The 16,887-nt window shown below is 42.7% G+C and overlaps 5 protein-coding genes across 5 annotated transcripts; 3 read left to right on the forward strand and 2 right to left on the reverse strand.

Annotated features, from left to right (window-relative positions):
- Positions 1–1,274: 1,274 nt before the first annotated feature.
- Positions 1,275–2,586, reverse strand: AOL_s00007g1 (uncharacterized protein; the record flags this gene model as incomplete). Its single annotated transcript, XM_011119902.1, has 3 exons — positions 1,275–1,862; positions 1,963–2,196; positions 2,278–2,586. The coding sequence occupies 3 exons, from the start codon at positions 2,584–2,586 to the stop codon at positions 1,275–1,277; spliced, it is 1,131 nt and encodes a 376-aa protein (XP_011118204.1).
- Positions 2,587–4,334: 1,748 nt separating this feature from the next.
- AOL_s00007g2 (uncharacterized protein) lies at positions 4,335–7,221 on the forward strand (the record flags this gene model as incomplete). Its single annotated transcript, XM_011119903.1, has 10 exons — positions 4,335–4,579; positions 4,642–4,759; positions 4,842–5,200; positions 5,257–5,773; positions 5,848–6,021; positions 6,080–6,317; positions 6,378–6,601; positions 6,664–6,888; positions 6,948–7,142; positions 7,204–7,221. The coding sequence occupies 10 exons, from the start codon at positions 4,335–4,337 to the stop codon at positions 7,219–7,221; spliced, it is 2,313 nt and encodes a 770-aa protein (XP_011118205.1).
- A 1,617-nt stretch (positions 7,222–8,838) lies between these two features.
- Positions 8,839–9,144, forward strand: AOL_s00007g3 (uncharacterized protein; the record flags this gene model as incomplete). The annotated part of the gene is made up of 1 exon (XM_011119904.1): positions 8,839–9,144. One exon carries the CDS (start codon positions 8,839–8,841, stop codon positions 9,142–9,144), a length of 306 nt encoding a protein of 101 aa, XP_011118206.1.
- Positions 9,145–10,827: 1,683 nt separating this feature from the next.
- AOL_s00007g4 (uncharacterized protein) lies at positions 10,828–12,295 on the reverse strand (the record flags this gene model as incomplete). Its single annotated transcript, XM_011119905.1, has 2 exons — positions 10,828–11,393; positions 11,446–12,295. 2 exons carry the CDS (start codon positions 12,293–12,295, stop codon positions 10,828–10,830), a joined length of 1,416 nt encoding a protein of 471 aa, XP_011118207.1.
- Positions 12,296–14,940: 2,645 nt separating this feature from the next.
- AOL_s00007g5 (uncharacterized protein) lies at positions 14,941–16,143 on the forward strand (the record flags this gene model as incomplete). Its single annotated transcript, XM_011119906.1, has 3 exons — positions 14,941–15,037; positions 15,112–15,199; positions 15,315–16,143. 3 exons carry the CDS (start codon positions 14,941–14,943, stop codon positions 16,141–16,143), a joined length of 1,014 nt encoding a protein of 337 aa, XP_011118208.1.
- Between the last annotated feature and the right edge of the window lie 744 nt (positions 16,144–16,887).

Consider the following 16,887-nt stretch of genomic DNA (forward strand, 5'->3'; position numbering starts at 1 on the left):
ATAAATATTACAATTATTTTTGAGAATATATAATATATATATATTTTATTGAAAATTATAATTTTAATAAAGATGTTTTTTCATAGCATCGAAATAATAATTTTTATAAAAACAATAATAATAAGCATATTCAATAATTATTTTAAAATATAATTAAAACAATAATAATTCCTTTTTATTAAATAATTTAAAAAAAATAAAAATATTAGAAAAATTATTTTTTTATAAGAATTCTTTAAGAATTTTTCAAATTTTCGATAGAATAAAATCTTTATAATATCAACTACAATATTTACTAATATTAATCAAAATATAAACTTGTTAATAATTAATACAAAATAAAACCTTCCATTATAATATATATAAAAATTTATTAATTATAATAATCAATTAAAAAGTTAAAATTGCCATTTTATTAAAAATAAATTAAAGAATAAATTAAAATTCATAAAAAAAAAATAAAGAAGAATTTATATAAATTTTGTATATACCCCTGAATTCAAGGTTTCAAAATTCTGAATTACTACTTTAAGTAAATTAAGCGATACAGATTAATAGTTCAAATCAATGTCCTTTTTTATGCTAAGACCACATCTTGCTTATATGCATTTGGTATGGATGAGTGTCCCATCTGATCAACTCATACCCCGTAGGAAATACGCCGTGTTTCCACCTGGAATAACGGTTAGGAGGAAAGAATGAAACGAGCTAGGATAGCTTATAGTGCTGATGGATATTTGCTATCTTTCGAAAGGAACAAAGATGGAATCGTTGAAAATATTAAGTGGGTTTTGGATGCTTCTGTGCCTGAAGGAGATATCTTTACGAAAGTTTGATCTATAGGTCTTCAAAATGTATCACCTAAATCAAGTTTATATGTATATCCACAAAAGATCAAATCAAAAAGTGTTAAAATAACCTTTGAATCCTAACTGTTATTCTAGGTGGAAATACAGCATTTTTCTAGTTATTTGAGGAAATAAATAAGGGTGGGAGGCAATAAATATTTTAAGAATTTTAAAGGTATTTAATGTTGTTCTAGGAATTCCATGTATGAATGGTGGGAGGTAGTTTCACTGAACAATAAAGATCGACAAATAGACATGTAGGAACCGGACAAGGATAGACACATAAATATGTAATTTGTAGGCCTTTGGGCTATGTGAGAGCCAAGAAAAGAGAATACGACGATGGCGTAGATTGCGAAATGAAGGTAGACTTGTGATATAACGAAAAAGAGTGGGCCTCCGGAACTTCTCGCTTAATCAATTGACTCAAACTGCAATCATCCTCTGATTTTGGTTCTGGAGCAAGGCATCGGTTTTAGTCTTAAGGGAGTTAATAGTCTTTGAGAGCTCGTTAGGCAGAGGTTTCGCTGTACCCCACTCCCGCTCCAGTTCACCGGCGATGAGCTGTACTTCGTCTGCTAGGCGATAAGTAAAGATGACAGCCGAACAAATATCCAAGATTCCTGATGTCCATTCAACTTTCCCAACAGATTGTCCAGCAACGATCGTAGCCCTCTGTTTTACGGTTCCGACCTGCCTCTCGAGTTCGATGCATGCTTTCTTCAAAGGCAAGAGCTGCTGGATCAACGCGTTGCAGTCTGAGGTTGACTTTTGGAGAATTTGTTGGATACCTGGAATCATTTGCTGAATGACCTGCAGCTGGGACTGTTGATATTCACAGTCAAGAATGCTGTTGTTGCATTTATTCATATTTGCTTGCGTTGTCTTTAAGAGGTCTCTCGCGCTATTGATAGATTTCTGGGTATCCTTAATCATACCATCCAAGTTTACAACCTGGCTCGGACGGGGTGTATCGGCGACACGGGATATCAAAAGGCCGAAAGGGCCCATTGTCTATAAAGCAGAATGGGTTGAGCACGTCAGTTGGTCCTCCTGCTTTGCGTTGGTTATATAACCATATAAAAAGTCGAATTTCGAATCTAACTAGACTTACAAAAAGGTCTACCGCAACGCCAACAACGTCATTGGCTGTTTCCTGAGATCGCTTCTTTCTCTCAAGGTCCCCAAGCGAGCTTTCTTGGAGTTGGATGTTAGCCCTCAGCGTAGCCTCTTGTCCTCGAAGAGTAAAAATTTCCGAGCGCAGTGAGGATAGCTTTGATTGTGCATCCTGAAATAGCGTAGAGACTTTTGTGCCAAGAACCGTGAGATTTCCGTTCTCGTTAGACAGCTAAAAGATCTTATTAGTGGTCTGTAGTGTTTCCGGTTTAACAACATTGTGTCTGCCACAACGATGGGTTCACGGACGTACAGAACTATGATGGGCTGACAACGTTACCGTGCCGCCTTCAGCTAGCTTTCTAGCCATAACAAAACCTTCAACTGCCTGAGCTGAGAGATTGGACTGTTGCTCCTCATCCAAAGGTCGCTTGTCAAAATCACCTCGAATGAAGATTGCAAGTTTGTAGATTCGCATCATAGCATTCTCCAAAGCCAGGACTGTCTTTTCGGTACAATCTGGCACGACGGTGTTAATTTGGACGCCCAGACTCCTGATAGCAGCTTCGATTCTCCCTTTCTCCGCTTGAAGGCTCGAAACTCTGGAGTTGAAGTCAGACATTTTAACAGTAGATAAAGGGCTATCTAGCTTGTAGTCGTCAGGTTTATTGGAAATAGTATGTAAATTTACAGACGGTTCTAAGTTCAGTAAAATGCTTGTTGAGATATTCGAATATTCAGAATGGGTTCGAGGGGGGAATCTATCGCTATTTATCTTCACCATCAAAAGTAATGTTGTCTCGATCCCTACAAGACAACATTCGAAGGTAACATTAAACGGGTGCTATGGAATAATCTGACTTGTACTAGCCCAGACGCTGGAGGTGTTCACACTCTTGTCAGCTCATCATATATCATTGGTCCAGGCCTTTGGGCTGTGGAGATCACAAATGGATCCCAGCTCAGAATTGGTAGCCATTGTGCATCAATCTCGTATACATCCCGTATTAATCGGTATAAGTATATTATTTCTTTATGTAATTTGCATTCATAAAATTTAATCAACGTAATGACTGTAAACTGTGACCCAGTTTATCCCCACCGATTGAGGTGCCAATTAAACTACGAAGCAGTAGCCCAGTATAATGCAGAATGCCTTGTTACGTATCTCTATTGGCCTATCCGTCACCTGTTATTCTTCTGCCGGTGAAAATATCAATACTATTACGGCGATATCTTTATTATTTAGTCTCAGCTGTGCCGAAGTCGTCTAGGCTGACACTACAGGCGAGCAGAGTATGAATACGTACTTTGTAGGTCAATTATCCGACAGTGTGCTTCAACTTAGCCTCGAGTTCAACTTGGATTGCTTTCAATGCGTTTTCATGGCGTTGTGGCTATCATCAGGTTGTAATATCGCTGCACGTGCATATGCATACCGTCATTATGATTGCCTATATCCACATATTTCAACAATACATTTCTGAAAGTTGTGCCAACCCGTGTTTCCTGATCACTCTTTGCAATAGCTGATTCGCCAACGCACGTGCCCACTTCGCGATAGCTGACTCGCCAACGCACTTCGCGCACTTCGTGATAGCTGGCTCGTCGGCGCACTTCGCGCACTTCGTGATAGCTGGCTCGTCGGCGCACTTCGCGCACTTCGTGATAGCTGGCTCGTCGGCGCACTTCGCGATAGCTGACCCATGGATGAAGTTCGCAGTAACTGGCTCTTTAGCGCTGGCGCACTTCGCAATAGCTGACTCGGTTCGGCCCGCACACAATGGACGGGGACCAACTGAGGTTAGCGTGGAAATTTGCCTAAGTACGTGCGCCCCGCTACCGATCCGTCTAGCTGGGGCCTAACCACTGCATCCCAAATCGCCCACCTTTCAGTATCCCCGTTCAGCCACCGCTTAAATCCATTTTACCTCCTTCTAAACTACCGAGGGGTTTGATTCGTAGTTTTGAACTGGGACAAGTTAAGTCAGCAGATAAATACCGATACACCTACATTCTTTTCTTGTCCCAGCGAGGCTACAAATTGACATGCATGCTTCAGCTATGGTTATTTTTGCATAAATTAAAAATTACGTAACTGGCTGGTAACGTCGAACTGGGGCCTGAACTAAGCATATTTCTTTTTTGTTACTCCGAGATTCAGCTTACACATTTTCAAGTTGAACGAATTTAAACAGCAGGAACGATTCTGGAGTCTATATAATGGCGAGCCGCGGCTTGCTTCCCCAAAGATTTCCCAGAACATATATATATATAGTCTATAAGCAGCACCTCTATCCCATAACAATTTTTGAACACAACACAATCGAAACCTCTTGTTTACTTCTTCATATCATTTACCTCTAAAATATGTCGGAACAGCAGCTTGAAAAGGCCTTGGAGCTAAAGCGCAGTCGTGACAATGCTGATGGCATCACCGATACCATCGTTGATGAGATCAAAAGCTCCCTGGTTTTCAAGAATAACTGGGAAGAGCTATTGACCGGGGCTCCAGTTGCACTTTGTTGTATTGGGTCCTGCTTCATAGCTAGTGGATCATCAACTGCTCAAGCTCTCAATTTGACCTTGCCCAATCCAAATACGACAGTTCTTAAGTCAGTATTCAAACATTTCTGGACTATAGAGGCACTTAAACTTTGAGACTAACACATCCTAGATGGGAAAAACTACAGCCAAACTTGGTAGATTGTGCTACCTTAGGTACCAGGGCTTTCATCACGGCAGAAGAAGGTATGGGCGGAATCAAGTTCCAGTCCAAGATAATCTACACCAAAGTGAGTATTCGTAAAGCGGTGATTCGACTGTCTTACATCAAACACATTCGCAAGAAACACAGCTGATGAATGTCTCAACCAGCTCAACAATCTTGTGGAAGTTCTGGGCGACCCTGATTCAGCGAGAACTTCTCTAAGACCACAGATGACGGCTATCCAAAAGGCAGCAGAATATTGTCTTGAGCAAGCTAAGGAGATTGACGGAAAGTTTGATGCCTGGCTTGTTCATGCGTCCGATCTTCATGCTATCTGCGTTTCTCAATCCGCTGAGACGGAGGATAAAATTCTGACTACGGCCCTTGATAAGGCAGTTGCCCAATCCCGTCTTACTGATTCCGAGGCTTCCATGTCTATAGCAAAGTCTGCTACTGAGAAGCTGGAAAAGCAACTCGAAATCACGGGTGAGGCCTACAAGAAAGCATCTGACGAGTATCCCGATGGGTAAGTGCATCTGAAACTTTGACATATGAGAGTCTTCTATCTAATTTGGTGCGCAGCTGGGATATCCTTGGTCAACAAGTTGCTAGTACCTTCGCTGAGACCGCCGCCAACCTCCTAAATCAAGTTCTTCCTACTCTAGTAGACAACATGACAATGATTGGTAAGACTAAGGCCGTTGCTAGTCTGCTTCATGGAGACAAGAACGATAGCACCGGTAATCAGGGCACTAGTACCAGTCAGACTGCGCCAAAGCAAGGAAGCCCGCAAAATCAAACGCAGGATATCCCGAATACAGATAATGATGATCCCGCCTACACCTCTGTTACGCGAGACCTGAACTGGCTTAATCTACTGAATGCTATTTTGACAGGATCAGAAGATGGCGGAATGGACTGGGACAAAGCTACTGGCTCCACAACAAAATCCGGGGAAGGGTCTAAACAAAAGGCGGTGGGCTCTAGCATTGGCTTCGTTGATAATAGACTGAAAGATGCGGTCGCTTCATTCAAAAAAATCTCGACCAATAAGGAGCCTAGCAAGAATTACTTGAAGGCTTTGAATACCGCAGCAAAGGTATCACCTTTAATGTTTCCTCCTTAAGTAGCTTAGAACAACGGGTAGCACTTACACATGGAAATGCGATATAGGTATCTTCTGAAATTCTAGCAAAGGTAAAAGAGAGCAAATCAATGTCAGGCAAATCGCTAGAGGCCAAGTCCGACGTCGTTCAGAAATGGCAGGAAGACTTTGAAGCCGCATACGACACAGCTATCCAGCTCGAGGCAACGGCTAAAACTTTCCCAGGGTCTGTTAAAGGAAGCGTAAGCTATGTTTCATCTACGAATCGTAAAAGGAATACACTAATAATACGTTACGCAGATCCCACTTTACGCCGAAAATCCAGATGTCGCCGTAGCAAAGGAGAATGCGAAGAGTGCCCAAGCCCAGGCTGTGTTGAAGGCCGCCCAAGACCGCCTTAGCACGACGCAGGCTGCCTACACTGCAAGCATGGAGACTTATCAAAAGTCAACTGCATTGTTAATCGAACAGCAAAAGGCTTTGGAGGCAGTTAAAGCAGACCTGCTTCGACTAGCTGACTCTTCTATGAAGCTGGCAAGTATTCAGTCCATTCATATATTAGCAGGAATCGTTTTATGCTGACGACCACAATAGGAAGAGATCAAAAAGGTTTTGGTACAATGCATCAAGCTCATTGCTACCCTTAAAACACAGATTGTCAAACTGGTTCGATTCTTCAAGGCTATGAGCAAATCTATTGAGGTTGTGGTGAAGGGTTGTGTCGGCCCGTTCCTCGATGAGATCACTGCAATTGTTACCAACGGTGCCAGCACAACTGTATACAAAGTCGGATCCTATTCGTACACCGACATACAAAGATCTGTAAGTCTTAACAGATAAGGGCGATCATCAGGACTAAGCTAACAAAAACTTTTTTAATCAAGCAAATCTTCAACAGCAGTTTGACTATTAGGGCATACTTTAGCGTTTTTGCTGACATCGCCGAAATGTGGCTGACCGTGTCCAAAGACCACATTTTTCCAGGTGTGGAACTTTGCGATGAGATGACTTCTATTTCAGATGATCCTAAAGAGGTCAAAGACAGAGTCAGAAGACTCAATGAATTCTCAGAAAAGTCTCAAAAGGCCATCAAAGAAATCTGCAAAGAAGTAAGTTAAAAAGCCTTTATTGGGGGTACTTATTTCTGACATCTGGATTTAATTTTTAGAAACGAGAAGAGATTCTTGGTGCCATGCACGCTCGAATCGAAGATGTTCGCAATGAGACGAAGCAGTTGCCACCATCCGCGTCTGCCGCCAAGGCAATTGAGGCAGGCGTCAAAGAGGTCCAAAAAGCTACTGACGCCGCTTTGGAACAAACAAACGAGAAGAGCCCTTTAAAAATCAGCTCAAGCAGATTTGGCGTGAGTTTCTACTTCTCCAATTGAACCCATTTCAGGTTTAGTATACTAATATTGGTGTTAGTCCAAGGTGAAGGTTTGATGAACTGGTAGTACTAACCCGTCTTGAAAATTCTGGGGATCTAGGAAGAAATTCGGTTAAATTGTTAGTGCGCTACGTAATTGATCTATACGACTATCTTTTCATCGTATGAACTAATTGTCGATTACAATTCATCAAATAATATGTGTACTACTCGTTATATCAAAATTACATGAATGGCACAAATTCGATTAAAATAAGGTCACTTGAAGTTACTGTAGCTGATTTAAGCAGCCGGGTTTAACTAAAATGAGGGATTTATTGGCTTAAAAGCCTCTCAGGTGGCCTGAGAATCGAACCTACTAAGGCCCTGTACGGCGTATAATGGGTGGCTCTATACGCAACTTTGTTGCTGATGTAATGACCCTGGAAGTTTCGCCAATTCTGGGTGTTAGGCGACAATACAGTTGTGGACTTCGGGACGCACTTGTTCTTTTGGCCAATTTATTCAACCGCATGTTAACATTGAACGCTTATGACAACGTAGTTAGGTCCAAGTCCAAAGGTTTGCATGCTCCATTCGCAGGTCTAGCAAGTCATACTACCCTGGCTTTCCAATCGACTAACCTTTGCTCAACTAGGCTTACAATAGGTTTCAATGAGTGGTATGGTACCAAAGCTTGACTAATCGTTCCAGCCACATATAAATTATAAACGCATTACCTTCTTCTTCGCGAGTCCCCAGGTTGCCGGAGGTGTTGTAGTGTTTATCTTCGTTCTCCAATGGGATTATATTAAATTCTCGCCTTACCCCACCCATAATTCACTCTGATTAATGAATACATCTCTTTCTAAATAAATAAGACAACCTAAACTTCAATTCCTAAAAATATGATTAAATGACCTAACTCATATTAATATTGGTATCATAATGAAAAGGAATCAGATTTTATCCGAAAGCTCCTATACAGCTTCATAGCTATTTCATATCATAAAAATGCATCAAATACTAAAATAAATTAACCGACATATTACAAATTTATTAAAAAAATCTACAAGTATTTTTGAAATTAGTAATTTAAATTTCTTTATATAATATATATAATTATTTATTATTTTAACAAAGCAATCACAGCATAATGAATTCCAAACAGAAATTCAGACGGCTAGAGGAATCTTCAAGATGATTGGGGGATAAGAACATGGCCTGGGCGCTGCTAGAGAACAGCGCAAACCCCAACGGCGCCGACAAAAGAGGCCGGATACCTTTCCATTTTGCTTTCGACTCCCCTTTCCCAGCGAAGAATGAGGTCCTTAAAGTGTTGCTGGATAATGGAGCCGACGTCGAGGCAACTGCCCACAACGGCGACAGAGGCATATTTATCCTGATTCGATGTATGCAACGTTTCCGCAAACAGATCTCACCGAATTGCTCTCGCTCCTGTTAAAAGGCGGTGCTAGTACTACAGTACCTGACCGCTATGGCTTTACGCCATTACTCCGGATCACTAACTCTTATACCAGGGGGCTACACCGGGCTTGTGAGCTGCTGATAGAAAACGGTGCGAAAATGGCAACAAGTATCATCTATGGCGAGCCTATTCGCCGCTCTACAGGGCCATATCCCGCCAATTGGAATCATACGAAGACTCGTCGGAGCGCGATCCGGCATTAACTATGTCGCGGGCCAAGGGAACGTATGAATGCCTAGTCAATCTTCTATTAGATAAAGGTGCAGATATCGAGGAGAAGTCTAAGTTCGGTCCTACTCCGTTGTTTTACGCCTTGAGAGTTGGGAATGAGACTGCGGTATCGCTGCTGCTAGCAAGAGGCGCGAAAACGAAGGTGAAAGGAATGGACTGTCGCGAAATTCTTCTTATCCGAGCCGCGCCAAAACGATTCTTCTCCTATCCCGCCTACTCCTATATTCTAGCCAAATATTGTTCTGACCCTGGTTCTACAAAGGGATCACGTCGTCTATAAGATTGAGGTCCAAGGTGGGCGATGGATTACGACGTCGATTGTTGATGCGTCCGACGACATTTTACTCAACTAAACTAGATCCACGCGCGCGGGCGTCTACGCAAGCCAGTCGTTTCTCTCAGATCTACTGCAAATACGATAGTTTATCTTATCTCGTACCTGTATTTAAGGCTACGAACTATTCATCTTGATTTTTAGTCGAAATTGGAGCGCTCTCGATCCCAACTAGCTTATATATTAATATATTAGACATTATCAGTGCCTTTCCACGAGTGAATTTTGTACTCATTATCTACTTTAGCACAGCATATGCTCCCACCAGAGCTCTGCGCTAGGCTAAGGCGGGGGCAGGTATTCACAAGCACATTTCAGGGCGCTATTAGCTGTGGAACCTTTTTTTAAAATTGCAGCCGAGATATTTATCAGCTTCTTTACTATTATTCCTAGGCCTCGCGCTCCCCTTTCCCTCAAAGTGGGAAGGCTACCAAAGATCATACGGTTGCCCCTACGGCAATAGCTCATATAGTTCAAATATTTGGAAAGATAAAGAGTGAGGTGAACTTTGCGAAATTCAATGCTAGTTGTAGGAATTTTAATGACATCGCTGTCATAATTATCGACGGAATGGGTGATATCATTTAAATAAAGTGAGTATCGGGGTAAGTATTCATGGGAAATGGGATACCACCTAAAGGATTGCCCGGCGCTATCGAGGTTTCTGTGATTTTGTGCGTTCTCTACTTTACGAGACCGGACAGGATCGGTCCCATAAATAATACGGCCCCTTGATACAGAGTAAAGATAATGAATGGGATATGTATGCCTATTATTGATAGAAGATGTATTTCGTTCTAGAATTCTAACTATTTTTGATAACTGCGAGAATTTCCAAACGATTGAAACCCCACAAGGCGAGAGGTCACCAAAGCTTATCTATCTTGACTCTCTCCAACAGACTGGTATGCACCACGCCAAGAAACGCTGTCATTATATCGGCTCTAGCTCTCTTAGACGACGGAAGGTTAACAGGGCATACGGCTAAGTTTCCCCCACCTAATCAGTTGAGCGTGGCTACGTAGAATATTATATTTAACTGTCTTAACTCCTAGCGCTGCCGTTATATAGTCCTCGACGGGGAATCACCGACTCTCTAACTGCCTAAAGGCTTTCAAACCCTTGCAATATATAAAGAATCGCAAACCTCCAGAATATCGAGCTATCAATGGTACTTTCAATACTAAATTATAATTAGGTAATACCTTAGCCAAAACAGCTTACTCTATACGAAAAGGAACACTATATCCCCCTATTATGGACGTGCCAGACACTTACGTTACAGATAATTGTCGTGAGGCATATTCACGTAGTTCTATAGCTCTTCAGTATTAACACGGCATTAGCTTTGCAACTAACTGGCTTGCTAAACTCTTTCCTTTAAGAAAATTTGGAGAGTATGGCAAAGTCCTTTGAGAACGGGGGCGGGGCACAGTATAACAGGCCCCAGCGTCAGTTTTGATTGTCCCCGACTCCGCTCCGCAAATTCTTTTACGCTCTACCGCAAGAATTTAGGCCTATAGTCTGCTATTTAAATCAAATCCAAATTTTTAATAAGGACACATTGCAAACCATTCACAAACTGATATATGCCAGGGTGCTGGATATTGGTCCTCGGTCCACCACGCTTTAGCGTCCTCTACCTACCGCTACCGCCATCGCAATTAAACAGCCCATTGTACAGAATATGATGATGTAATAGCAAATTTCAACCGTCCGTTCCTCTTCGGAGGAAATTGGTATGAAGCCGCAAGACACACGAACGCCTTGGGCTTGCAAAATCTGAGCTTCAGCACTAAATTCGAACCCGCCGTTACTCGTGCTACCAACCTGGCAGAAGCGGCCATTGTCGTTGAGGAGATTTTGACTTCGTATACAAGCTGCGAATCCGTCCCGAAACCCTCCCATTGCGCAGCTGTGTGTTATGTAAACGGACCCCAATGTTTGAAAGGTAATTTTCAGCATTTGTGTTTCAAGCTCGCCTGCCGAAGATCCCCAAGACCCCCCAGCATCTAAAAAGTTCCTGAGTCCATTCGCTTCAACTGACCGCAGAAAAGACCCATACGCCAAATCCAAACATGTCTTGGATGGGCAAGCTTTCCCATCGGTCCTCCCGTGCCTGAAGGTTCTGTCTAGAAAATTTAAGGATGCGTAGAGGTGGCGGATCTTACGTTTTCTGCGTTCAAAAACTCGCGCTAACAGCGTGTTAGTAACGTCGTGGGAGTTGTTTAATGGCGCTAGTCTTACCTCGCTGGTTGTCTGGCCAATATTGCGTTGAAACACGATCTCTGCGATCGGGTGTGTATCGAGTCACCATCTCCTCACTGACCTCTGAACATTCATTCGCTAGAAGCTCCACCAGCTTTTCCACGTGTTTTTTAGTGCCAATGATATCTGCAATTTCCATCCAACCTTCATACCCTGGAAACAATGCCTTAGATTCATATTTCTGAAGCCATACATGGTTCCAGGATTGAAGTGCTCTCCCCCATGAGAAAGCCTTACAAATCCTGGCGACCTTTCTTAAAGTATCGAACTTGATATCCATATCCTGTTCGTTGGTTGTGAAATGTATGATGCGAAATATCAACTTGAGGTCTTCAGAGCGACAATCGATAGCTAATGATATCCAGTATCGCATCTGAGTTTTGACGCCGCCAGTACTGCTGCTTGGGGACGTACGGTTTAGGACCGATGTCCCCTCCACATTGCTGAACACCGACGAAGAGGCACAGAGAACGTCTCTGGAAACTAGGTACCGGTGCTTCCACTTTCCATGCTTAGACCCTAATAGTACGGCGCAATCCGGTTTTTTGACTATAGTGGATTCTAAAATATTTCCTCCGCGCAAGTCCTCTAATTTGTAAAACTCCTGCTTGCTGCCGGGTGGATCGATACATTGAACGGGAATTCGAGTGGAGGAAGCCCCGCGAGTTAACGTATCAGGATCGGCTTCTGACTCGGGTGGAGTCCTAACCGGAATATCCTCCCACCCCCAAGGTAATCTATAAGCCCCGATACGACGCTCCAAAGGTAACAATTGACTAGTAGAGTTCTGCGGTGTCCACCCTTGAACTCTGGCTGCTGAAGGTCCCATCTCCGTGGGCTCTTGATTTCAGATTCTTAGTTGTATTGATATAAACACTGTTACGTTTCTGGCACCGGGCGCCAGTCGTCTCGAAAAGTTCGGGATCAAGTAAAATAATTCTATCTAGATGTAATAAAAGATTCGAGGCGAGAGGTTCGCGCCGTATAGGAGACACATTTAATCGAGTGTATCTCCGAATCAGCTGGGGCCTAGAGCAGTCGCCGCTATGTATAAGGGCCGTCCGAAACCTCAAGTCCTCTGGTGTATAGAATGGCCTAAACCGGATAGCTGCTGATGGCTGGACCACGCGGGCAGAATTAGAATTGAGCGTTCTTGGATCAAATTGTAACCAGAATCTAGAAATTTAGAATGAGGTTCGGTCATGCGCGCTATTTAAATGAAGAGTCAATTCAATCTACCGCCAGCGGAAATATCCGAAACAATTGTGCAACTTCAGGCACCATTTCTGTATAGAATGAAGTCCAGATACTCATAGCCAATAGGAGTCGACGGTGGTACCAACATAAAAAAATGACACACGCGGCGGCGTGGTAAACGAGGCCCACAAGCGAAAGTATGCTGATCTCGGATCTCGAATTCCGAGCGGGGATCGAGACAGACTTCAACCACAGATAGATAACATAAGGAATTCCGCGAACTTAGGAGTTTAAATTCGCCTATGAGCATCTCAAAGATCTCCATTGGCCCTAAAGAATTGTCTCGTACCCAGACCTGGAAGCTTAAATAATATACAAAACCCCCACACTGCTCAATCACAAAAACACTGCCTGCCTAAATGTGCATACCACAAACCAGGTCAAGCCTCGCTCAATTGTTTGCAACTGCTGTAAACAAAAAAGGCATACTATCTCTGCATCCAACCCCTCTTAAGCTTTTATGCTGACCCGGTGGCTCAACGACTAAACCGTTTAGACTATCGAGAACACAACACTGGGATTAAAGTAGATAACTCAAAGATGTTAGATAAATAATGTGGCTGCAGTTACAATATCCAGTGCGTAACCGATAATCTCGCTGCGCATGACGCAAGGTCTGAGATGGCCTTTGGCAGAATGCTATAGAGTATCAACAAAATGGACTACAACTAATTTTTGAACATATAATGCTACCAGTAGTCGGGTGGCTCATTACACACGGTTAGATGATCTATAACCTAAAAATTAAATTTCCTCCAGTATAATTAGATCAGTTGGAAATTAAGGTTAATTTATCGGATGCAAGCTCGGACAAAAGAACTAGCAACTCCTTTGGCAAAGAATATTTGGATAGCAATCATAAGGACCCGTAGACTGTTTATCTTTTGTGCTGAGCAAGCCGTCTGACATTGTAACACACTCGTGCCATCGAGGTGCTACTGTTCTACCGTTAAGGATCAGAGCACTGGAAATACTGCGAGTTTTCCGCAATGTCTTGTCTTTTCTAGATCTTGAAAACAAACGAGCTAAGAGATATCTAGCATTTTCGACTAGCATGGCCTGAATGAATAATATGGAAGTTTGTTGCATTTAGCAACTTAGGACAAACATCTGTTGAAAACAACTCATTATCTTATCCACTTGATCAGTTGACAAGTTTCGCCAATTGTAAGTATCCATTTCTTAGAATAACAACTTTGAAATGATTGAGGGGGGGTTTCGTTCAGTATAAAATGCTATCAGCTAAAATTAAAATAGTTCGCGGCCTGCTCCAATATCTTCTACGGCGATTGGGTATCAACTGGTGGCTCTACTTAAGAAGAAAATTACCCTATATAGGCCTATCAAGGGTTTTCTAACAATAAAAGGGACCCGTCCTAAAATACTCAAGGCATCTTAGGCTGCAAAGACTCCGGTGTATGTCTAATAATCAGGATTATAAGACAATGTCTCAGGTTGTCCAAAGCCATCAGCCTTTAATATTCAGAAACCGATTGACAATACCAATTCGGTAAATACTTAGCGACGGCTGGTGACATACGTATCGCTGTGCATTTCATACCATGCGGGTGGCTTGACGTGCGGGAGCCATTAACTAGGCACCTTGTACTATTTTAGAATTTTGGCAAATCAAGGCCGACTCCATGACATATCCGTTCGAATTGACCTCATGTGGGATCTAGAATTCAGGTGGCTTCGGTGAGACAAAACCCCATCGAACGAAACAGCATGCTGATCGGTTGGTGTTTGCAGAAGGTAGTTCCGAGAAAACTCGGGATATTACCCGAAAAAGGGCAAAAATGTGAGATTGGTTCATCAGTCCGGTGTCAGAAATTCGGACCCACACCCTATAATGTTGACCTGGTTTTTGACAAGGGAGCAAAGCAAGTGTGCACTGCCATGAGTGGTCAGCGCTGGGAAGTCTCCAATGGGATACGGTGGCTTGGCCTGCACGCCAGCCGTTCGTGTTGCGGTCGTGTTTCGGGACGGCTAACCAACGGCGACAGTGTAACATTGGACATTCAAGGATACAAAAAGCGACATCTTTGTCATGAGGTCTTACATATGCCCAAAGGTCAACTCTAACGCTAGAGGCCCACGGATCAGTTGGAAAACAAGTATTGCCTTGGGTTTGTGGGTTTGCTAGCTATATATACCACACCAGCGCACGATCGAAATGCTAGGTTTTTATGAGACATCGGCGTCGTATTCCTCAGAATGCTCTTCATCATTGGAGTAGTCGCGTTCTTTGCCATCCGAGCTGCAGCGCAGCAGTCGTGTACATGTAGTTGCACAATAGATGGTTGCTTTGAAGGTATGGGAACCGGGACGAACGTTCGAACGTTTCTGTACCAGATATAAAGCTAATCAAACAATGGAACTTTATAGCGTTGGCAGGAACCTTGCCATTCTTTCCTCAGGCCACTGTTAGTGACTGTAGATCTTTTCTATGGACACGTTCTACTGTTGCCGCAACGTAAGTACAGCTATGCTTCGATATGACAATCAACTCTATACCTCCTCCAGATGTTCAAGTTTTTAGTTTTAATAACTCGCCGAAGATTCTAACACTCACCATTTATATTGCATAGAACGATCACTGAAACTATACCATCGACGCCTATTACAGCGACACCCGGCACTGAACCCACAGGACCCGTCACAGCTATTAATATACCTGCTCAGGTTGCTGCCGCCTGCTCAAACGCAGCAGCTTACTCCTCGGCCTGTGAATGCCTCGGTATAACCGCCGGAAAGACAACCTTTATTCATGTAGAATTTACGACAACGACAATCATTAAACCGGCTGCAACACCAGATACTTCCTGTGACAGCGCCGGCCTCGAAGTAGCAATTTACGACAACCCTTACCTAACATTCACAACGAATTACCCTGAGTTCAACCCCGAACACTTCAAGAATCTCGCCCCGTATGACACTGATAAAACAAATATATTGGGGCTGCATTCTACTACTGAAATGAATAATCCTCACGGCTTTACGCCCGCAACACCTGCTATCTACGTTCTTAACTACCGGGGTTTCTTCTACAGCCCGAACACCACAACGTATACGTTTAGAATCTCTGACGCGGATGACTATGCCGGCTTTTGGACTGGTTCAAAAGCACAGATAGGGTGGACGAGAGCGAATGAGGACGGTGAATCTACGTTTCACCCACCTGCTGACCCTCCTGTGGTGGGCCAAATCCAGCTAGCCTTAAGTGCTGGCGAATATACACCCCTTCGAATTATTTTCGCGAATCGGGGAGGGGCTGGAAAATATACATTTGAGGTGGTTGACTCAGGCGGGTTCTCTTATGTTGAATATGGCTCAGCTTCACCATATCTCGTATCGCGTTCTTGTCTTAACCCCACCGATGCACCACCTTTCACGAGCCCTTTTGGCGAGGAGTCTTGACGCTCCTCATCAACATCATTTTCATCTTTCTACAATAAGATAATTCTAGCAATTCATGCGAAGGATTGGTATTTAAAATTTTACTCCTTTTAATTCCAAAATTCACGATCCCAACAGCTATAATTAAAATTGATTTCTTGTACAAATAGAAACGTCATAATGTAATTACGAAACTGCAATTTAATTTAGTGTTCAAAGCAGTTATCAACTGATTAGATAATTTTACGGCAAAATAGCCTCGAAACCACACTGCCTCCCGGTTCCTGCACTTGCCTGTGTTGAGTTGCGGAGCTGCGCTGAACGTATTGCTTTAGTATATTCAATTTTAAAATCGCTTGCCCCGTTTTAGGCCCTGACCCAAAATGTTAAATCCATCTATAAGCTTTTCCTAGCCGTATAAAATAGCAGTTCTCGGAATTAACGGAAATATGTTTTCCCCGATAAGAATTTTATCACTAATTGGGTATGCTCCCCGACCACTTCTCAGCCTACCAAACGATCACGCTCAAAGCTTGGGTGGTTTGAAGGGAGAAACATGTGGTTCAATATCCTAAATTGACCTTCAACATCATTTATCCTCTTAAAAAATACAGGGTTTTACATTACCAAGGCATTGAGATCTCATTTTACAGTAACCCATACATGTATACAGGCCTACAAAAACAAACCTCTTAACTCAGCAGGCAATAAACCCAAACTCAAACTCAAGAGGGGCAACATAGAAAGCTATAAATTCGACCCGAT

Source organism: Orbilia oligospora (assembly GCF_000225545.1).
Source record: "Orbilia oligospora ATCC 24927 unplaced genomic scaffold scaffold00007, whole genome shotgun sequence".
Classification (NCBI taxonomy): Eukaryota; Fungi; Ascomycota; class Orbiliomycetes; order Orbiliales; family Orbiliaceae; genus Orbilia; species Orbilia oligospora.